The following is a 23,432-nucleotide window of genomic DNA, read 5'->3' on the forward strand; positions in this document are numbered from 1 at the left end:
GGAGGCCCAGGATAGAGAGCAGGGAAAGCTGCAATTAATGGTGGCTATGGGCAGGATGAGAGCACCCAAAGGAGTAGCTGGATCCAGCAGAGCCAGCCTCATGCTGGCATTCAGTGTGGAAGCTCCAAAATGTGATTTTTTGTAGGCATTTTCTCATGCCTGCACAGCCTCCTCCCAGCCCAGGAGCAGAAGTGCAGGGCTGCCGGCACGAGAGCATGATAAATGTGGGTTGCAGCATTTTAGATTGGGGCAAACATGTTTAGTGATAAATCCACAGCAGGATAATGACCTCTCTTTGCAGCAGGCAGCTTGATTAAAAAGAAATAAATAAAGTATCTTTAAAGGAGAGACGAGCAAAAGACACAAACCCCATCCTTGGGGTGATGCAGACATATGAGTAATGGGGCCCTTTGAGTAAGTGCCTGCCTGGCCAGCTCTGAGTCACTGAGCAAACAGCACCAGCCTGGAGCCAGCAGCAGGGCTATTCTTAGCTCCTCACTTGTCAGGAGCTGATGCTGAGGGAGAAGAGGGAGGTTAAGGGGTATCTGTGGGAGGAGGAGGGGTGAAAACATTTGCTTTCCTACTAAAAAGAACCCAGAGCTGCATGATGCTTGTTTACTGCAGCCCAGTCTGAGATGGCAGATGAAAGGGTGAGGATGCTGCCATGCTCAGATAGAGTTTCTCAGGAAGCATGAGGAGAAATAGAGCACCTGAGGACATGGTGGCACCTTGGGGACGTGGTCATATGCACTGCCCATAAGGATCTAAGGGCTGGCAGGGCATGGCTGAAGGCGAGAGGGAAGCCCAGAATGAGCGATGATGGGCACCCACCACACTCCCACTCTTCTTCTGTTCCCTAGAGAATCCTCTCCCACCACCTTAGCCAGTTTGGCTTCCCAAAAAGGTCCTTCTCCAAGGCAGCCTGCTGTCCCCAGTGGGGCTGAGTTCGCAGCAGTGGTGGAGACACAGTGGAGAGCACGACCCGCTGCCGGGTGCCACGAAGACCTGGGTTTGGTTGCACTTGAGCTCCTAAATAAAGCCCATCTAGTCATACTTACTCAAGTTGCTGGCTCAGCCCAGAAGCCTGGAAAACTAAATGACATCATCTGGGTACTGCTGACAGACAGTATTTCCACTCAGACACTGAGCGCGAGGCTCTAAGCCAAAGAGAAGAGTGTGGCTGGGGAGCAAAATAAAGCCAGTAAAACCCACCCTCAGAATTGGGGAGCCCCCAATCCCTTTAGAGACACCAGCAAAGGGAGACAACCCCTCATCTCTTCCATACTGCCTGTGCCCATAAACCTGCGTCCTGCCATCTGGATGATGCATCCCTCATGCTGCAATCCCCTCTGCTTGGCTGATGGTGGGAGGAAGCTTGTACCCACCTCTCCATGAGGTTGGTTCTCCACAGGATGCTTGCTCCCATATAAAGAATCCTGCTGGTGAGGGCCCGTGAGGGGACCAGGACACTGTGGCAGGATAGGATCAGGGACTGGGATTTCCCCCCCACACTCTACCTTCTTGTGTGGCCCTTGGCAATAACCTACCATCTCCGCTCCAGGTTTCCTATTTGCAAAAACTGAGCTGAGTATGATCCTCCTCTGATTTACAGAGCAACCTGGGATTGGTAGAGCTGATCCTGATCTGCAGGGGTACATGGGAAAAGAAAAATCAAGCCCAATAACAATAATTACTTTTCTCCTTCCCATGGGTGTTGTAAGGATTAGCTCATGTTTAGCAAAACTCCCTCTAAGTGCTTAGCATTATTAATGTCTCAGATTGCTCCAGGAGCAAATGTGGCTTTCCAGGGAGTGACGTGTTTTTTTTCCCCTTTGCTGGCACAGAGCTCCAGTGAACTCGTCACAGCCCAAGGTAAGAGGCATCCTATATCTGCTACAGCAGTGTCTGCAGCACAAGAATCATAGAATTATTAATGCTGGAAAAGAGCACTAAAATCATCTAGTCCAGCCATCAGCCCACCCCCACCATGCCCACTAACCAGGTCACTCAGTGCCACATCTACACGTTTCTTGAATCCCTCCAGGGACAGTGACTCCACCGCCTCCCTGGGTACAGTCCTCACCTCTCTTTCCATCAGTGTTTTCTGCCTCGGAGGGGTGAAGCCCGTATCTTCAGCCCAGACACCAGTGCACAACTAACAGGGCTGGAGAAGGAGGTGTCCTTTGGAGGATCTCAGAGTGAAGTGACCCCAGCAGGGACATCCTGGCCATGGGGACCTGCAGGACAGAGGTGCCTCTGGGTGACCCCTTCTCCCCATGCCCCTGCTGTGGGTGGCCACAGCCCGGGGTGGGGCAAAGTGAAGGTAGAGGTGGCGCTGGCTGGCAAGCTTTCAAAGAGACCACAAGATAAATAAATAGACAGCAGCCCTATTTCAGAGGCTGCTATATTTAGCCCAAGGAACATTTATTTATAGGCTTGGCAGCCATTCTGAGTCAATAAAAGCACAAGAGCTGGAAAAAGGACGTTCCTGGGTTTCTCATTGCAGTAATGGTTTGTGCTGTGCAAACCACGAGGACGGATGCGGGGAAGAGAGTGCTCAGCGACTGCAGTGGGATGAGAGGACGGTCCTAGAAGACAACAGGATGCAATGGGGCAACCCTGGTACCTGCTGAGGCTGAATGTCCCCTCATTGCCGAGGTCTGCAAGCGTGCAGCTTTTTGGAGCTGGTGCTTCAAATTAATTGTGTTCCAGCCACAGGGCCCTATAAATACATGTGGGTCTGGCTGCGTGTTCAGCTCTCCATCAGGTCTGGTGGATGCAGCCAAGAAAGCACTGCGTTCTCCAAAGCAGGACCCTCCAGCCCCATCCTGAGCAGCTCCCCCACAAACCAAGGCCGACACCAGCTGTTAAAACACCTATTTGGGTATTTATTACAACACATCGTTCCAAAATACAAAAGAAAGGAAAAGAAAGAGAGGGTAGAGAAGCACTGCTGCTTACAGCCTCTGGTAATAAATAAAATAAAGACGGGGCAGAGGCAGGATGTCTCTCTGAGTCCGAGCAGGCAAAACAAGCTGTGTTCAGTCCCACCTGCAGCAACGGGTGGGATCAGCAGCTGGAGAATCTCTTCCCTGCTCAGGACCTGCACGGTGTCTGCGGTGGATGCAGACCCCATCCCTGTGTTGTGCTCTCAGAGGAAGGACTGGATCCTGCGGGGATGCTGGCGGGAGCTGAGCTGTGGTGCGAGGGACCCTGCCCGCTCCCACCCCATCCAAGCACAGGTGAGGTAGGAAGGGTGATGCCGGAGTGGGACCCCGGGCTCTGCAGGGGCTCCCTGCGGCTGAGACCTGAGCTCTGGTCCTGGAGCAGCCTCAGGAATGAGTTCAGCACGGGGTGATGGGAACAAGCCCAACCCACGAGGAGGCATAGAAGTGACAGAACAGATCGTGTCAGGGCTGCGTGGGGAAGGGCATAGTTAAAACTCCCGGGTCAAGATGACTTTTCATGGGGCTCATGGTACAGAGAGCATTTCAAACCATGGTGCAGATGGAGTTCCTCTTCCCTTTCCCTAATGTCTCCTCATAGCAAAATACTCCCCTTACAGCCACGTAAAAACCCCTGGACTGTGGAATGATAAAATAAGATCAGGGCTCTGGCTGCTTATTGCACACCCTGCTTTGTCAGCCTCAAATAGACGGAGGCATGGGCACTGCGAGGACACGCACACCAGGAGAGCCCATGGCACCTTGCTGGGATAGAACACTAGTGGGTGGGCTCGGCTGAGTGGGGTGAGTGGGGGATTTGTGAACCAGAGACACCAGCAGACCCCAGACCCACCCGGGCAGAGCTGCAGCCCTAAAGAACAGCCAGCAGAAGGTGACAGGGACATGACCTGGAGGGAGCTGCCTCTGTGAGCTGGATGCCAGGCCAACACTCTTTCTGGCTAACACTTTAAAGCTTTTCGCTTTGCCATTTAATTCTCCTTTCCTTGTGCTGGTGGCTTCCTGCCCCTTGCAAACAGATGGCAGTATGGGGGAGAGGAGCTGCAGGAAGGAAGGGAAGAGTTAAGAGAATGGATCTGCCCCAGGTTTGGTTGTCTTTAAGTCCTTGGGAAGCACCACCCTCCAAAACCTCAGACAAGGGTCTGCTGGGGCTGTGTTTGCCTCCTCTGGCTTGGGAGCAGAGAGAAGGTGAGATGGGGCCTTGTGTTTATTCACAACAGAGAAACAAGGAGCAACATACAAAGAGTAAGAAGCAAAAAAGTACATAATCATAACCATAATAATCATAATAATAATCATAAATACTTAAATCTATCATTCATAGATTGCAATGACAACACTGATAGCTTATTATCATTAGTATTAAGAATGGTAGGGGAAATGGGACAGTGGGAGGGGGTTCTGTGGGGCACAGTCTCCTAAGGGGCAGACGAAACAGGGACAAACGTCCAAAGAAACAAACAAAGAGAAGGGCTGGGAAGGCAGCAGGGGCTGGGGACGCTGCCACAGAGGCTGGGGACGAGCCTGCTCTGACCCAAGCCCCTGGGTCGGGGTTGCCAACCTGAGCACTGCCCTCCCTCCAGGTTTGCTCAGCCCTCAAATTGTGGATGGGAAGGATCCAGTTGAGGGGCTCATGCCTGGAGACAGCCAGAGGCTGGAGTGATGTTCCTTCTAGCCAGAAAGAAAGCTGTGTTTGGGTCCATCCTTCATATGGTAAAAAACCCCACTACCACCACTCCTGCATCAGAGATGATGCTGGTGTGGACACAGTAGGGTGTCCTGGACCACAGGGCATGTGGCAGCTGCAGTGATCAACCATCCTTGATGGTTCCTCCCTTGAAAGGAGAGACCTTTTCCCTCCTCAGCTCTCACTTCTGCCACTACAAGGAAATCCACCCTCATCAGGTTAGGGTGGAGACCATTTAGGTCCCAGAGAAACTTGGGTTGAGTAGTCTGGCTGCAAGAGCCCATAAAAAGTCTTGGTCAGAAGATGATGGGGAAGATTACCAGCCAAAACATTCACCCTCACGATTCATGGATAAAGTGGTCTGTCAGGCAGATTTGAAAAATCACTGATATTAATTGCAAGCCTCTTGGTGACCCTCATGGCTCAGGTTCAGCATGGACAGTTAGCCCCAGCTCAGGCAGGGCTGCTGCAATACAAGGTATTTTCTGGATGTAGCCTTAAGACATTGCACAAAAGGGCTCCTAGTGCACACACCCAACGTAAAGGGGAAGGGTGAACATGAAGGACTTCAGAAGAAGACTGAAGAGGTGAGTGATGAATGTCTCTTGGCAACTATGATGTATCTGTGAATCTTAAAAGGCTTCCCTTCACTCTGGTTTCAGAGAAGAGAGGAGCCCATAGTGCCTAAAGCCTCAAGCACAGCTGAGAAACATTCTGAGGCATAGTAGAGAGATGACAAAACGCAAACCACACATCCACCTCTGCAGACATTCAGAGTCTCGTCTATAACACTCACCCTTTCCTTCCTGACATACTTCAGCTGCTTTTTTTTGTTCTTGTAACACACCATGCCAGATAATGGGATGAGTTATGTGCTTGCTACTGCCTCGCCATGCCAACCTGTCATTCTCCTTCTGTAAATTAATGCCCAGTTGGGAGACCCTATAGCAAGTGCAACTCCTGAAGAGTTGCCTAACTATTAAGATGGAGGTGATGAGTAGAGAATGATTTCATCTTCCTTTTGTGGCCAGGAGGGGGAAATTTCTCAAGTTTCAATGAAAACATAGCAAAAATGACAAGCAGAAGAAAGTAGATTGTAAATGAGGTTGTCATTAAATGAGGTTGGCTGAGCAGGCAGTAACTAAAGGGGTGTGAGTGGCTGAAAGCTGAGGAGGCAAGGGCTGAAAAGCCCTGGCACAGCTTTACTAGCATCACCACCCTCTCAAATCATAGGGCTAGCTTGCAGCTGCAAGGCCAAGAGAAGGAATGCTCTTTCTACCTACTCCAAGGTTCAGGTCAGCATGACTGAGCTGGCTTGAGGAGCTTACTGAAGGCAATGATGAATGGCATTGTGCTCTCAAGGGACCTTGGGGAACCAAGTGAGAGCATGTAGCATCTCCCCAACATGGCCTCACTGTAAAACAGCAAGAATAAAGCCACCCTGAAGACAGCAATGAACTTCTAGACAGGCTCGTCTCAGCTTCAGGCACCCAGATGGAGGCAGAGGAGGTCAGGGAGCGGCAAGCTGCTCTTCCTTGCTCTATCACAGCTCCTCATGCCTCTGGGCTGTGTTCACTGTTTAACCTGAGATCGTTTATTTTTGTCGTATGTAAGTTGATTTAGAGATAGAAACGAACAACAAAAGAAGGAACAAGGGTAAAGGACAAAAAAAAAAAAAGTGTAGATCCAGAAAAGAAAAACGCTCTAAGGATAACACAGGACACAGACAAGCACAAATGGAGACCCCTGAGGTATTAGCTTTGCAAGCTAGCGCAAGACGAGGGAGAAAGCAAAGACAGCCACAGGGAGAGGTGTGCTTTGCAGCAGAGGCAGCTCAGCGCCTACAGCTCCAGAAAGCAGCTTTTCAGCAAGCCTGAAGTTGGGTGTTGGGTTGCAAGGTCTTGGCTCCCCACTGGTAAGGACAGCTAGGAAGCAAGAAGGGAACTGCAAACACCTTTCCCAAGAAAATTTCAGCCCAAGAGTTTTGGGGCTGGGGAGGAAAGGCAAGACACCCCTTAGATCAAATCCCAACCACCACCAACCTCCCTTCCCAGTGCTGCAGTGGCACTGGATGCCTTCTCCTTCCATGCATTTCCTTGGGGATGCCCAGCACCCTTCCCTCCATCTGAGTGACTCGCTCCTCTCTGTCTCCAGCCAGAAAGGGCAGCACAAGGGAGGGAAGAGGATGATGGCCAGGATGGGAATGATGGCTGTGACGGGGTAGGGAAAGAAAACAGGGACCGAGGGAGCAAAGAAGTGGCAGCAGCTTCCAGAAAGGGAGTTTTCTGGCTCAGTTTGTGTTTTAAAATTTTACGGCTTCCTTGTTCACTTGTTCATTTCTAGAAAAAGTGCTCCAAAGAGATTTCTGTCCCCTTTTTGCTGCCCTCAGAGGGAATGGGAGAAAATCTTTGTCGTCAACATGATCTACAGAAGGAGCCACAGGCCTCAGATATTGCTTAGAAACTCGTATTTCAGATTTAAATACCATACACAGTAAAAATAGAGCTGAAAGTACCGCCCCACATTGTCTGCAAATCATTGCCAGAATGAAACAGCTTCAATAAATTAAAAACAAAACAACAACAAAAAAAATCGAAATATTATTTATGTCTCAATAAAAATCGCAGTAAAACCATTTACCTTTTGCTTCTGTGTGTGTGTGTTTTCTTTATATTATATATAATATATATTTATATATGTATAGGGCTGCTCTAGTGCAGCATCTTTAGGGTACTCAGCCAGAGAAACACGGGGGCACATGCTTAGTGCACTGGGGTGTGGGGAGAGATAGCTGGGTTGCCTCTTCCCCACCTTGGCAGAGTGATGCTGTGCTCTGTCCTCATGGGACCACATCCCACCCCAGCCAGGAGCAGGCTCTGCTCACTCTCCCAACCCCAAATGGTAATTTCTGCCCCTTCCCTTTCAAATTTTGCACCCCAGATTTGAGTTCGGTGCTCTGAGGGCTGCTCTCCCATCACTGCTCCATGTGCAAAAGCCCAGGGTGATGTCACCAAGAGCTGGGGCTGCTAGGGTGGGAGAACCAGGGTGGGTATGGGGTGGGACACTAAGCATTCACCGTGATGTTTCCTGACTCCGAATTCATTCCTCTTCGCTTTCATTCTGATGTGCGTGCTCTCGAAAACGCGCACGCAGGTATAAATACTCCCCACCCGCCCTCCCTGCATCTCTCCCCATCTTAAATATCCCCCCACCCCTTTCTCTCCAACCACCCACCATGGGTGTCAGGACACCTCGATGATCTCCATGCTGCCTGAAAAGCTCGACTGTTTGCCTATTTTGCCCAGCTCCTCCCGGGACCTGCCCTCGGACATGGTCTCCTCGAACTCCATCTGGCAGCTCCTCCTCTTGAACTGCTTCTCGGCGCCGGCCTCCTCATGCCAGCTGTGCCTCCCATCCCGCACCTCGGCCCGCTGCTTGTCCCTCAGTCTGATCTCGCAGCCCCCAGACATCCCATTGCAACCATACGGGGGGTATGGGCTGGTGCTGCTGAACAGCGTCCCACCGCTGGTGCCACTGCCACCGCTGCCGGCTGAGTCCGTGCCGAAGTACCACCCTCCCTCAGAGGATGGGGTGCTGGGGGACTCAAGGTGGACGCTCCCCCAGGGACCGTTGGAGGCCTGTGGTGGGCCAGGCAGGCTGAGCCTTGGCTGCAGGCTGTCCTCCGTCCCGGGGCTCTTGCGGGCAGAGCCGACGTTGAGGCTGAGGCCGTGGGCTGGTGAGCCAGCTTGGTGCCGGTGCTTGCGCCGCTGCCTCACCTTGGCCTCCAGCAGGAGGTCGGGCCCATTGGGCCGGTCGGGGCTGTCGGGCACTGGGGAGAACTGGCCGCTGGGAGCCGAGGGGCTGTCCAACTTGCAGAGCTTGGGGGCTTCCCCGGTGCTGGGCGGGCCTGGGGGGTCCTGCCGCAGGCCAGGGGAGTAGGCAGATTTGATGTCCAGGGAGAAGGAGCGTTTCAAGCGGTTGGTGTCCTGGATGCGCTCTGAGGAAAGGTGCAAGCCATTGAGCCCCTGCTGCAGTGCCGTGGGTGACAGGACCTTGGGAGGCCCACCTTGCCTTTCAGGGTCACTGGGTGGGGGTGCAGAGGTTGTGCTTCTCGGTACGTCCTCAACCTTCTCTGAGGTAGACGGTGCAGGGTGCCTGCCAGCCTCGGACACCTCGGTTGGGTCCTGAGGGGCTTCTCCCTCACCCCGGTCGCCCTGGGCCTTCAGGGCCTTAAGGAGCTTCAGGCTCCTCTCATACTCCAGGAGTTGGCCCAGGAAGTTGAAGTTGGGTGAGATCGATGGGCGGCGGTCCTTAACAAACCTGCCAAGAGGCACAGACAGCCCTGGTTGGTGTTTGGTCCTTCAGTAAGTCACCCTCTATTCTCTTGGCCTCTTTGGGGAAAAGAGACAACATCCAAAACCCTCTGAAGAAAGAGGTACTGGGGAGCCCTAGGGCTTCCACGGCTAAAGCTGGGGTTGCTCAGATTCTTGGGGTTTGCTTGCCCGCACACCATTTTACTGCTTCCACCATTGCACGCACTAGGTGAAGGGATGGTTTGGTTTGGTTTCACTAGGACTCAGCCAAGGCAAGACAGAGCTTCAAGGAGCAACCAGTCCCTCCTTCTGGGCTCAGCCTGCTTTCCTTCCCTGGACTGAGGCACACCAGCACAACCCCTCCCTGTGCTCTGGGGACTGCTCACCTGTAAGCGTCGTCAGATGACATACCCATGGTCTTCATGATGTAGGCAATGGCAATGGTGGCTGACCGGGAGATCCCTGCCAAGCAGTGCACAATCACTTGGCAGCTGGACACCTTGGCCTTGTCTGTAGCGTGGTAGAGAAAACAGAGAGAAAAGTGTTGATGTGGTTAAAGAGTGAGCAAAATGACTCTAGCCTCTATTCCCCAACACTCAGCTCCTCTGTGTGAAAGGAGAAGAGTTGCTGGGAGTAGGCCTGTGGAGAACAGAAGAAGAGTCCAGATTTTGAGGACTAACCAATGGGTCTGTAAGTATCGTGATGAAAGCTCACCAATAAATTCAATGGATTTATCCAGCCAGGGAAGCAGCTTCTCACAGTAGTTGTCGTTGACAGGAATGCGCATGAAGTGACTATCACAAATGAAGTCTGGCTTGGGACAGGAGTTGCTGGCATTGAGGACATAGCTTATCCCATTCTGCGTCATCAAGTCCTGGTGGGAGAGAAGGAATGGAAGGACTAGCTCAGTTATGTGCCTCTCCACACAATCCTGGCTGTTACCCATCCCAATATTTGCTCCCATGGGTCTTTTGCTGCTCCTTGCCCTGGCTGATAAACCTAACTGATGCTTAGCACAGACTGGCTGAGAGGGAGGTGCCCATTTAGATGGTGCAGGTTTGTAACTCAGCAGATCTTTCCTTTGGTACCTCAGCATAATCAAGAATCCTGGAAAGGTGTTCCATATGGGAAAGTAAGAAAGGAAACCAATGAAAAGTCTCACTGAAAGCTTAGGAAGTATCCTTTGAGAGAGGAGAGAGACCTCACCAAGCAAGCTGGCTGAGTTACCAGTAGCACTCCATGCTAATCAATGTCTTTTTTTTTTTTTTTACCTCCAACCCACACTGAAAAGCATTAGGAATTCTTACAGACTTATTGTTCACAGTTCTTCACTAAATTGTGCTGCATTTTAGCCTACAAGGGGCTCATGTGAACCACTCGTTTTGGGCTTTAGTAACTTTTGTGCTTGAGTAACTCAGAACATTCACTCAAGAGGAACTGTCTCTTCCCTCTTACTGACTCTGGAGTGAACCTGGCTCTTCTTTTCCTGTGATTTTTCTGCTTCAGTCACTCAGGGGCCACCATCACTGTCCATATTTCTAAGTTGTTAAAATTACAGAGTAAGAGAGATGTTAATAACAGTGATCAGATGAAAAATTGCAATAAGGGGGTGACCCATGGACCATCCCTTAGGGATTCACCCTTAGGGAACTGGCTTGCTGGGTGCATACTGCTATATCCACACCAGCTTCCATTCTCTCCCTCCCAGGGCAAAGACAGCTTCATCTACGTGTATTGCTGACAAAATTCCTGGCTGTCCTTCCCTCTTCCCATCAGAACATGTACTTTCTGTACAGCAGGGCAGGTTGCATATAAAAACAGAGAATGCTCACGTCAGCTGCCTGACCTGAACTATTTCAGGGAAGACTCAGAGCTAAACAGGAGAAAAGAAATCTGTAAGTAAAGGAATCCTTCTGTATGTCAAGGTGTGCATGAAGCTGCCTCTCAGCATGCTGGAGAGGAGAAGCATCACCTTTATGTGACCTCTAAACTTGACCCCACTCTGCTGCCTATGAATGGAGCATCTTCTGGTCACCACACTGCAGTGCTGGCAGAAAACACAGCTTCAAAAAATAAAATCCTCAGAGGAGGTGGGGAGGAAAGGAAGCCATAATGTTCTTGCCTGACATCGGTCCTCAGGAGATTGTGGCTGTGGCTGTCTAGTGGCCAGCCCCTGACCACCCCAGATCTCAGGGGGGCTGTCCGCAGCAGGCTCCACCGAACCCAACCTTGACTCCACAGAGCCAGCCCACTCTTAAGATCACATTCTTGGCATTTTTCTCTTTCATTTCATTCCACTCCCTATATATGTTTTTGGTTTTTTTTTTCTTCCTTCCTTTCTGTCTCCATCCGGCTCTGCTGTCCTGTCCTTCTACATGCTCCTTCCCCGGGCAAGGATGTCTGCCTGGCTCCCTCCTGCCTATGGAAGATGCCCAGTGGCATTTTAGCTGCAATTACTCTTTCTTCTTGCTGTTATTTTCCCTTTAAATAAAATTCTTCCCCTGCCATGACATCATGATGCCGTCCTTCCAGCATCCCTCCTTCCTCCTCTCTCCCCGCAGCCAAATATTGCCCACCTTTTGGTCTCCTGAACAAGCCCCTGCCCAAAGCTGCCCGTTGCCATGCTTGTGCACTCTTCACGGCTGGAGGAGTCACCAAGCAGCCTTGTCCAAGACAGGACAGGGCAGATGTGACCCCACAGTGGAGCTGTACCTTGTTCAGAACATCCTTCTGGGATCCCAGGTAGAGATGTGGCAGGATGCGTGTAGGGCCGACATTGGCCACAGGCAAGCAGGGCTGGGAGATGCTCATTGGCAGGATGGCAGCTGGCTTCCCCTCACAGAGCCCTGGGAAACAGGATGAGAAGGTGGCAAAGCCTCCTGCAGAGAAAACAGGGACACTGAGCTCAAGGCAGCAAGGCTGGGACCAGCAGTACTTGTCACCTGGAGGGCTGGGGTGGAAATGGTGATAATTGCCCATGATGAGTGCAGAGCTTTGCAGAACAAAAAATCCAACAACCATCATTAACCAGTGCAGGTACATTGCCATGACTGTGCCACACACACACACACACACAGAATAACCAGCTCTTATTTTCCTGCTGCAGCTGGATATTAATGCACATGTGAGGCATCTTAGAATCATAGAATCATCTAGGTTTCAAAAAGACCTTCAAGATCATTAAGTCCAACGATCAATCTGACTTACCATCACCGAATTTAACACCACATTCACACACCTTTTCAATACGTCCAGAGATGAGAACACTAGCACTTCCCTGAACAGCCCACCCCAATGTTGGACCACCTTCTCCATAAAGAAATTTCTCCTAATGTTCTATCTAAACCTCCTCTGGTGCAACTTGAGACAGCCTTGCACCACCTCCTGCTCTTCATGACTTCATCCAGAAACAACAGGAACCTGCCTACCCACTAGGGATAACTACAGTCACTTTTTGCTAGTAAAAAACACTGGGGCAGGATGACTCCATGGGATAGCACTGAGCAAGCTCAAGCCTGGGATTTCTGATCAGGGTACCACATGGCTACCTCTAAGCTGTTGCACTTGAGTCTGGCAGTGATACTGTGCTCAGATTTCCTGTCTTTCTAATAGCCAAAGGCTGGCCTGGTTTGCATGGTAGCGCTAATCAGAAAAAGGGAGCCTGCAAAACTGGAGAGGGGAATGCAATGTACATTTTGCCAGAAGGGGAGAAAATTAATTTCTCTTGAACAGATTTCCTCACCATTTTTCATGGTCTGACCTTGGAGAAAGTGACAGCAAGCAGTGTCCAGTGTTCCGCAAGAAGCTACTCATACCATCTCAGCGTATCAAAGCCCACTATTGAGAGAAAATGCCCCGCCAGGACTGCAGTAGGTGGCATCTGGCACAATCAAATGCAAGGTCTAAATGGGAACAAACCTGCCCCAAAGCCAATTTCCCACTCAAGCAGCAGGGAATAGAGGCTTCAGTAGAGCAGCAACCATTGCTGTAGCAACCCAAAGTGCTACTGCACATCACGCTTAGTCACATAAGGGCACTGGTTATCTCAATTTCTGGACTAGTGCTCTGTAGTGTAAAACACTCAGCTACAGTTAATGGTGTAGTCTGAAATGGAATCTGAGCTTGCAGCCTCTCCTTTCTGTGTAGGAGTCACAATGTAGCTGAATACAGCATGAGGAAAAGGAAACAAGGAACACATCTTTGCCAGCCCCGGAAGACTACAATGACTCCTCTTGCAGTGAACCTATTCCCTAGGGTACAGTGAGATGGTGGCCGAACCTCATTCCCCTCCAGCACAAGACACCTGTACAATATTTCTTTGCAATAGAGGGGATCTTGGGTTATAACAGCCCAATCAGCATTTCCTGAAGTCTTCCCAGTCATAAAAATGAGCAGATGCAGCTTTACATCACCCAAAGGGCAGTGAAGGCTTTGGGGTCTGTCTGGGACCTGTGTACTTCTACGAGACCCTTTTAAAAGTCCCTATCTTTGGATCCAGCACCACAGGATTCAACACTTCTATTTCTGCGGTGGAATGAGTCCTTTTAACAAGCCCTCACTAATGACTGCTCCGTTCAGCCTCCCCTCTCAGAAACAGGGCAGACTTGGCACATTTGGTATACCTTCCCCAGGACTTTGTGGCAGTTCTGCTGATTATCCTGAAGCAAACTCCTGGAAGTAAGAGCAGAGTAGGGCATGAAATTATGCTCAAACCATCCTCCATCACCATCTCCTTGCATCTCCTAAGTTACAGTCTCCTTCAGGGTAGCAGCTTTGCGTTAACCTCAGTAAACATCCTCCAGTCAACCTTCCTCCTCTCTCTTAATTCCCCTGGCTGGTGGCTAACATAAGGCTCAGCTTTGAAACTTGGCTGAGTCAGGAGGCAAAGAGTTAAAGCACCTTATCATCTTCCCTAGCACTTCCTCTTCCCTGGCTCCCTCTGAAATGACATCACCTCTCAATTGGGACATTAAATCACAGCGAAAGAAGGAGGCCCAGCACAGGTGCAGCACAGCTCTAGTTACCACTCACCCCAGTGCTGCAACCCCATTGCCAAGGAACATAAATCAGCACCCTGCACACGTGCCACTGCCCTGCTCAAGCTGCAGGCACACGTGGGGAGAAGCTGGGGGAAAAAGGTTTGCATGGTGAAGAAAGTGTGCCTTCTGTTAGTGCGTAGGGTGTAACGGGATACAGATTTGCTTAGTACACAATGACATGATGGAGGGGAGGGTGGGGGGGGAAAGGGTGTCCAAAGCAACCCAGTGTGTTTATGGGAGTGGGGCACACATACAGCATGAGAGAGCAGTGTTCTGCTCCCAAGCCTCTCACTCTCACTTGTACCCATCAAGAGCTGCCTGAGGCCGCCTACAACTTCAAATCTCTCTTCAAAAGTCATGAGCATGGGATGACCTCATTGCTACAGCAGGCTGGGACATGCCAGTGTTGCCTTCTGCCTCTTGGCCTCCCCTGCATTGGAAGCAGTAGTGCAGGCACAGGCCACTCATTGGCCCCAAGCAAACCTCCTCAAGCTGCTCTACCATCTCTCCTGTCCTCATTTCCCCCATGCCCTCTACCCTGCTCACAGCTGCTCAAGGGAAACCCTAGAGATGGGTACCCGCTGCCGGTCCAACCCCACAGCAGCACTCACCCCGCCTGCGCTGGCTGCTCCAGCATGCCTTGCATTTTTAGAAAGCAAAGCAGCTCTTCCAAACAATCCCAAAGGCAGTGAGTGTCCCTGGCAGCGCTCCCACCGATACCTGGGCTTTCCCCTCTGCACCCCAAGCCACATATCCCAGCTTTTGTTCAGAGAGAGTAGCGGAGCCCAGTGGTCTTCCTTTCTCTCAGCACACTGAGAATTAGACTCAGGAAGGAGTTGTATCTGATGTGCATCAGTGCTTACGGGTCTTCTTGATGTCCCCCCCTAGCCTGTGAGGAGCTACTAGCAAAGAAGGAAGTCATGAGGCAGCACCATAGGAGAGCTCAGGGTGAAAACAGCCCCTAAATATTGGGGGCTCAGTCAGCAATACCCCCCAAGAAATAATCCTGGGCACTATCACCTGCAGCCCTACTGCAAGACTCTAGGATTGGGGTGGTATCTGGGGGGGCAGCAGAGGAAGGGAGAAGTCCCACACCACTATCCCACTTGCACCTTCATCTTCACCAGGCTCTCCCTGCTGTGCATCAAAATGCTTCCAAGTGAAGGTGGATTTGTTAGGAACAAAGAGCTCCTGTGTTGGTGCCAGGGATATGGGTAAGAGAGAGAGATTGATATGGTTGAGAGAGCCACTAGGGACCTCTCTGTCATCACTTTATCATAGAATCACCAAGGTTGGAAAAGACCTCTAAGATCATCCAGTCTGTCAGCCTATCACCTACAGGTGGAAATGCAGCTCACGGTGCGGACATTGGCAACACCTCATACATTTTCCAGCCCCAGAGGGTAGCCCCAACTCTGGCAAAAACACAACAGCCTGCCCAGAAGGAGGCAAGGAAGAAGTGACATGCCCCTGCACTGTGTCGCCATTGTGCAGCATCCAGGAGGATAGAGCACCCAGACCAGGAGCAGACAGGAGATTCACAGCAGGTGTTAAAGAGGTGCTTTACAGCCCACTCTCACTGTCCCTATAGCAGACATTAAGAAGCTGCTGGGGGCTTCCAAGCAGATGCCAGAGCTTTCACAGCAGTCTGGCACAGCCCCAGTGCCCACCGGCTAAAAGCCCAGTAAGCGTAGGGATGCTGCCATGATGTGCTGGAGACCCCTAACCCCCCAAAGACCTCCCAAAAGAAGGCTGAGAGAGGCTCTGCCCAGCTCTCATTAAGATGCCTACAGTCCTAGCAGCTGCTGCCAGGGTGGCACGTGGCAAGGGGCAGCAGGCACACGTGCCAGCATACATCTCGGCACTGCTGGGCTGAGGTGCAGCCGAGCAGCCTCCAAAATGGAGTTCTGGGAGATTCTGGCAAGAGTTGGGGGCGTTACAAGAACCCTGTCTCACCGGCAGGCTGAATGGAAGGAAGGGTGGCAGAGGGGTCAGGCACGGTGCACGTCATCCTCCAAGCCGCTGGGAAAATCCCTCCTTGCAAAGCACTGGCTCCCTGCTGCTTGTGCTGGGTGGGAGCTGAGCCGGGTGCTGTGATGCAATGCTGCTTACTGTCACCATTACTCACTGCACGCTGGAAAGCTCCCGGCTTCCTTAGAGCTTCCTGGTGCCAGTGGCTGAGTTTTCCCCCCTGCTCTCCCCTCGCTGTTTCCCACAGCAGCGATGCCTGGTGCTGCCTCGCTGGGTGAATTCTCACTGCTCTGCATCCTGGCCAGCTGCCATCTCCTGGCTGCAGCAATGGACGGGCTCCCTCCCTACTGTACTGCCTGTCACTGCAAAGCACGCTTTCTACACTCATCACTGCTAAGCCCAATCCTTGCACAGTCCCCACAGATCTACCACAGCCAGCTGTGCACACAAGCCATCTCCAGCTCCTACTTTCACCCATCTCTGTGCAATGGAGGAACTTGCCCATCACACACTGCACTGCCACCCTCTCTCCATCCTGCCCAGCCCCTGCGCTTTCCACAGTTCAGGCTCTGCTTTCATCCTCCCTTCATTCTGCTCGGCATTTCATCACCTCCATCGCTGGCTCCTTTTATTTTCCAAGTGGGTGCAATGAGAAAGCCGATGAATCAGCCCTGTTCCTGATTCACATGAATTCCCCATTTCCCTGAGCATCACCCCCAGCAGCTTTCGGGTGACCTTGGGGATCAGTCCTAGACCCACACCCCATTGCTTCCACTGCACAAGCAGAGAACTTACTTAAAAAATACAAAAATAAAAAAAAAAATAAAAGAAGGAAAAGCAGCAGAAAGGAAGCCCTCCACCCACACAAACACGGTCACACTCTCAGAGCTGCTGGGCTTCATTTCCCTCCAGTGACTGTGCTGCTTTGGACCGACCTTACTCGTTCTATGTAAAGGAAAATGTGTCATTTCCAGGACTGACTTATTACTAATGACACCATCGCTGGGTTATGCGGTTCGTGCCACAAAAACCTGTCAAGCACTTTTAGCAGGCTCCCATTTTAAGTGGTGATGGAGGGGAAGTTTCTTGATTCAACCGTTTGGCAATCTAGGTCATCCTGGGCTTGGCATATTTTTAAGCTGCTCCAGTTAATATCTCCCTCCTCTGCTCGTCCTTCACCACGCACAGCAATACGCTGCCGAACCCTTTGCTGAAAGCAACCAACCCACAGCTGGGCATGCAGCAGCAGCGGGAGTGAAGCGAAATGGCTCCGCCGGCAGCCGCAGTGCCGCTCCATCCATCGCTCTCTGCACATCTCTCCGCCCTCACCCACTCTCAGCCCCACACCGCTCCCCTTCACCGGGGATGCGGCATCCTCAGAGACCATAGGGGAAACCCGAGGAACGGACCCCACATCTGCACATTGCCCGCTCGCATCCCGCTGCTTCCCAAATGGCTTCCACCCACTGCGTGCTCTCGCTCCTCATCACCTCTGTCTCACCGCTGCCCGCTCTCTTTGTATCGCGCTGTGCTCCCCATCTCCATCCCCGCGTAGAGCTGGGGCTAGGCTGCCCCCCGCCGCCCCCTCCGTCCGCATCGCGAGGCAAGGAGCCGGCCGCCGGACAAACCTCGCATGTCCCTGCTCTCCTTCATCCTCCGCACCCTTATTTTCAGCTTCATCTGCCCCTCATGCACGTCTGTCCAGAACTGGTCCTCGGAGGGAGCGAGCATCACGTCCACAGGCATCCAGGCAGCCGAGCTGCGGCTCGCGGGGGCACCTCTCGCCCTAACAAAACAACAGCTGGAGGGCCAAAAAAACCCCTACGCCACCTCGCCAAAGCAGCAGCCCACAGAGCCTCCTCCGACGCCAGCTTTCAGAGAAAGCTAAAAAGAGGGGAGATGGGCTGGGGTGGGGGGCAGCTTTGCCCCTTCCCCTGCCTGAGCTGCGCTGGCTGCCTGTGCGTGCAGCTCCTGCTCCAGCCTGAATGAGCTCAGCACATGAGCAGCAGCCCCGCTGATCCATCCACCACGGCGGCTCATAGCTAACGGGTCAGGCATGCAACCGCATTCCTTACTCAGCACACAGACACGCAGGATAACTCAGGGGCTGCGCGCCTGACATATGCTTTGCTCGCTGCTTAAAGGCACAACAGCTCTTTTCCCTCCCACCCTCCTCGCAGGATGCAGCCACGCTCCCCCTCCTGCAGCTGCTGCTAGAGGACACATGCATCCCGCTGGGGTTAGTCCTGCTGGGTTAATTTGGGGACAGGGGGTTGGAGGGAGGAAGCACAGGAAGGAAATGGGGTGTGCCCCCGCTTTCATCCTTGCTCCCTGCTGGTGGGCACCCCATGACCATGCCCCACCCCCATGCCACAGGAACAATGCACATCCATGGGATGGGTAGCTCTGAACTCAAACACAGGGAAGGGAAATGCCACCACCTCCATTCCAAGGTGAAACTGAGGAGGAAAGATACAATTATCCTCTGGTGAATAACAAGGCAACTGCTGCATGGCAAAGCCCAGGACCTTGCTGCCAGCTCCTCTTCCCCCTCCATCCTCAGCCACCATCCCTAAAGTCCATCAGCCACGAGGAATGCCCATTCCAGACTGGTCTCAAACAACAGGAGGAGCAAGGCATCTGTGATGGACCGCTCATGGCTCACCCCTGACCCCTCTGCAAGAGCAAGACCATGAGTTGGAGGAGATGCCTACAAAAGTGCAACAAGAGGTGGCATTAACAAATACTCCTCACCAGTCCCAATAGGCTCTTTTTCTCTGCATGAGGACTTCTGAGGCAGGTGGAGACTGGTACATATTCTGCTTTCCATTTGTCCTGGGGGAGAGAATTACTTACATCCCCCATTTCCCACCTGTGAGACTCCTTAATACGTCTCCATGCTGCTTGTTGCGAGTTTATTGGTCTGAGCCCAGGCCTCCAGAAAATCATTCAGGATTATAGTAAGCGGAGGAGGAAGGGGGGGAGGGGAGATGCATTGTGCCTTTGAAAATCTGGAGCTTTACAGGCTGAAAAACCCCAGGCTGAGCTATATGCGAGTGACTTCAGTGTTTTTCCTTTGAATGACATCACATGAGATGAGGTCATCGGCATTAACTAAGTGCCTTCCCCTCCCCCCTTCCCACCCGAGCGGAGCCTGCCTCCTAATGAGCCTTGTTGTTGTAACAAATATGGCTTGATGATTATCAGATGTGGGGCAGAGGTTGGAGAAAATTCAAAACGTGCTCCAGCAGGGCTGAAAGAGCAAGAAGCCACATTCTACCAAAAGCAACCGTCAGTGAGAAGCTCCTGCAGCAACTCCCCACGACGCCCAAGGTGCCACCACTCACAGTGGTGCCCCATATTTGCCACCCCCATCCTTGCAATGGAGAGTGTGGACTAGACAAGACTCATTAAGGCTGGAAAAGACCACTAAGATCATCTGGTCCAACCATCTGCCCACCCCCACCATACCCACTAACCACGTCCCTCAGTGCTACATCTACACATTTCTTGAACACCTCCAGGGACGGTGACTCCACCACCTCCCTGGGAAACGGGACACAACAGATGCTTGGGCAGTGTGAACAGCTGCCAGTGACAGAGAAGCCTCCCCTACTGCTGTACCATCACCAGCTCCATCACCAGTTCCACTGGCATCTCCCTGCTTATGGGAAGTCCACCTGTGACCCAGTGTATTTCATAGAGCCATTGAATCATCAAGGCTGGAAAAGACCACTACGATCATCAAGTCCAACCATCACCTGTTACCATCATGCCCACTGAACCACATCCCTCAGTGCCATGTCTATACATTTCTTGAACACTTCCAGGGACATTTGAAATTTTGGGGGGTGAAAGTCATCACCAGACCATGCAGAGGGGCAATAGTAAGTAGGTGGTGAAGTTGGGAATGCCACCATCAATCTGCTCCCCCAGCAGATCACAAGCATGCACTCGTCTTCCCTTGCTCTCCTGTGGCTGCCAGTGGGTTCAGACTCACTCAGGTTTACAAGAGCCTTAGGCATGAGTTATTTCAAGATGCATTCAGACCCAGTTTTCTAGTCAGGGCCAGGATGTTGACCCACATACCTCCTACTCTCATATAAATGCGGGAAGGCAGCAGTCTCCTCCCACCAGGTCCAGGCAGCGGACCTGCGGGCATCTTTCCCCAAGCAGAGTCCTACTCCCTGCTCCCTCCTGCCCATGGTCCTCTGGGCTGCAGCCAGCATTTCCTCTCCCCACCCAGCACTAGGGCCTGTTAAGAACCGTAATCGCTGACCTTTGCATGTGGGAGGCCAAGGCCTCAGGAAAAGGGGAGGCAGATTTCTCAGAAGGAAGGAAATCATAACCGGCCATGGGTTCCTGCCCATTGCAATCTCCACCTGGGGAAGTTTCTTTCCTCTCTGCAGCTTTCCAGAAATGAGAAATGAAATTACGTGATGACTTCTGAAGTCTCAGCAACAGGCAGGCTGAACCTCTGTAGCCCTGTCTCCTCTCTGCCCCATTTTGCTCACCTTTTCTGGGTTCAAATGTTGAAAACATGGCTGGGAGGGGGAAGGGAAGCTCCACAGGGTAATTATAGAATCAGGAAAACAAGTTGTCTGATGACAGCACTGCTAAACAGGGAGGTTTAGAGCATAGGTCTGGAATACAATCAGCTCACACATATGTGACCTGGCTTAACCCCTCCCAGGGATGTGGTCGATGGTCCCATGGGAGCCCAAACCCTTGCATGCATCTCCTGACCCTGGCAGTGACAAGGGGCCACCTCACCCTTCTGGTCTGGGTGACTGAGGCTGACACCAGTACCCACTGCAATGGGGCTGAAGCAGCATCCTAAAGGCAACCAGCGTTGCAGCACCCTGCCCTGTGATCCCACATACTCCATGCTCTGCATCCATCCCTCTGAACATCCAGCATTTATAGACACACAAAAGAGGAGTCACTGCAGGTATCCCTCCTGTGCACCATCACTGATATCCTGAGAAAAGCAGGGTGTAATTACCTCTGGGACACTTGCTACGCTTGTCCAATTGTCCTCTTCCTTTCCTTCACAGAAGTAGATTTCAGATGAACTTTAGAGGAAAACTCTTGTGGGTCTATCTGCTGGATTCACACAGGAAGCCCACAAATGCTCTCAGGCCTCACAATCAATGGGCTCCTAAGCCAGCCCTCACTCTTGGCCTCTACAAGCATCCTCAGACCCATGTGCCCAGCAGAGGCTCTGTGGGAACCAAACCCACCACAGCAAGCATGGAATAACAGAATAAAGAGAGTTGCCTTTGTCACCTTTCATCTTCTGAGCTAAACCAAAAAATATGGGTGCTTGGGGTATTTTCTCCCTCAGGATTTAGACAGTATTTTTCAAGCTCCTTTTACGACTGCCCCAATGTATCAAAACAAACAAACAATCCAAAACAACCTAACCCTACACCTCTGAAAAAGTGCTCTTTTCTTTGTAATCACCTTCCCTCAGACCCTTGTTTCAGCCAGTGCTGAGCTCAGTTGGTGCTGGGTAGCTCAGATCAGCTTTTGCAATTCAAATTCCATCCCCCCCCCCCCTTTTTTTTTTTTTTTTCTCTTCACTGTATATTTCTTCTTAAGTCACCTGGCTTTGGTAGATTAATATGAAACTCCCTCATTCTCAAACCTCCAGTAATTGCTCTGGGCTTGTGGATGAGATCAGCCCCTTCCAGATCAAGATCACTGTATAGTTACAACACTGCAGCCATCGTTAAACTTTAGCGATGATGAGTGAGAGCCTTTCCTTGTCTCTGCTTCTCAGCTCCTTGGGGAAGGGATCGCTCACCCCTTAGAAAGAGGAGAGACCTCACCAAGAAGATGATGAAACTTCCTATACAGATCTCATCTCACCATACTCCCAACTCCACTATCTGCCAAACACCACAATTCCCCAGTTAATATAAAATAAAACTGCGCCCACTGCTTCTCCCAGGTGAGCCATCTCCACAGCTTTGGGTGAAATTAGGACATGCCCAAGCTGTTTGTACTCCACTGTAGAGGTTCCTCAACAAAAACCCAGCACCTTCAGTGGGGAAAACCGAGGGTTGAAACCAAATGCCATCGCTGTCCCTGGCCATGACACTGCCAGGGCTAGAGAAGACCTGTGCCAGGACCAGCAGGGCCAAGAAGCCTGGTGGGAGGAGGATGGAGAGGCATGGGAGGGATTTCTCACTGATGATACTGTTACATTCTTTCCAAATCCTGGGAGTAAACAGACGCTCCAAATTTAGAAAGAACAGGACTGGAAAATTTAAACATTCCTTGAAGAATTGGTACAAATGGAGAGGGGGGCAGGGGGCCGAAGATGATCTCACATGTGCTCCCGAGCCAGATGAAAAGCTCATGACCAGAGCTCAGCAAGCGAGGGGCCAGTTTCAGGTCGGTGTGACACTGCAAAGATAAAGCTGAGGGCTCTCCACCAGCATCCTACTTGCTCCATACTGGTTCCAGTGAAAAACTGGAACATCCTTAGGGAAGTCGAATGCCATCCCCTGTGAGGAGCCAGAGCCCTGCTTTGTGCAAGCATCATCCGGAGGAGCATCCCAAGCCCTCGCTCACTGCTTTGCAGAGCTGTGGAGGAGGTCAGGGACACTCGGCTTTGTTTGCTTCCATTCAGAGGAGCAGTGATGCTCAGCACCCAGCCGCTCAGCACCATGGTGCTGGCTGGGCTCCAGCACGAGGGCTGCCATTGCTGGAGCCATCAGCAACCGATGGAGCCAGTCTGCTGCCGCTTCATAAACAGATAATGGCTGCTAATAAAAACAAAGCAGGAGTTTGCAAAGGAAAAAAAAGAAGCAAAGCAAAAAAAAAAAAAAAAAAAAAAGCAAAGCAAAAAAGCAAGGGTTTGTGCTGAAATAAACAAAGGTTAAAGAACAGTCAGGCTCCTGCAGGAATAGCAAAGCTGGGCTGGAGGGAGGGAGGGGGCATTACGTAATGCAGGAAAAATGTTGGCTCCATTCAGTTTTCCACCACTTCATGTGATGTCAGGAAAACCATATAAATCAACAGGCTTTCTGCTCCCACGGATGGAGGGCAGCAAGCAGCTCTATTTATACTTACACAATTAAAAAAAAAGGGGGGGGGGGGTGGAGAAAGAAGAGATGATGATGATTTCCAAGACTGGGAATAATTGACTCAGATTCCTCCTTCTGAGCCCTGCTGGAATTGCTGCTCTGGGGCTTTTAACCCTTGAGGAGTCCCTGTCCTCACTCCTGCCACCTCAGTTCCTGGGGTTTTGCCCCAGCCTCCACTAGCTGCTCTGAGGTAGATTGATTCAAACATGATGAACAACAAGGACCAAATGTGACATTATGACTGAAGCAAATGAAAAGCAATGAGCCTAAAGCCACCCACTTTGGGCTCACAGGTCCCGTCCCTGCTGCAGACAATGTAAGCTGGGGATCCCAAATAGCTTTGTTTAGGGGCTGCTTAAGGC

General features: G+C 51.6%; 1 protein-coding gene across 3 annotated transcripts in view; it reads right to left on the bottom strand.

The window, feature by feature from the left end:
• Nucleotides 1-7,862: 7,862 nt before the first annotated feature.
• Nucleotides 7,863-23,432, bottom strand: part of DUSP8 (dual specificity phosphatase 8) — a 32,939-nt gene continuing 17,369 nt past the window's right edge. For 2 of the 3 annotated variants that reach the window (XM_065755142.1, XM_065755143.1), the window contains exons 4-7: nt 11,676-11,842; nt 9,678-9,837; nt 9,350-9,473; nt 7,863-8,970 (exon numbers count right to left, since the gene is read on the bottom strand). In XM_065755142.1, the coding sequence (XP_065611214.1) occupies nt 7,893-8,970; nt 9,350-9,473; nt 9,678-9,837; nt 11,676-11,842 (1,529 nt within the window). In that variant the 3' untranslated portion in view covers nt 7,863-7,892. Of the gene's footprint in view, nt 8,971-9,349; nt 9,474-9,677; nt 9,838-11,675; nt 11,843-17,601; nt 18,074-23,432 lie in introns of those variants that run through there. The other variant, XM_065755144.1, reaches the window with a different exon arrangement.

The sequence above is a fragment of the Cyrtonyx montezumae genome, unplaced genomic scaffold (assembly GCF_038088225.1).
Source record: "Cyrtonyx montezumae isolate F1298 unplaced genomic scaffold, pur_monq_1.0 scaffold_10, whole genome shotgun sequence".
NCBI classification, from domain to species: domain Eukaryota; kingdom Metazoa; phylum Chordata; class Aves; order Galliformes; family Odontophoridae; genus Cyrtonyx; species Cyrtonyx montezumae.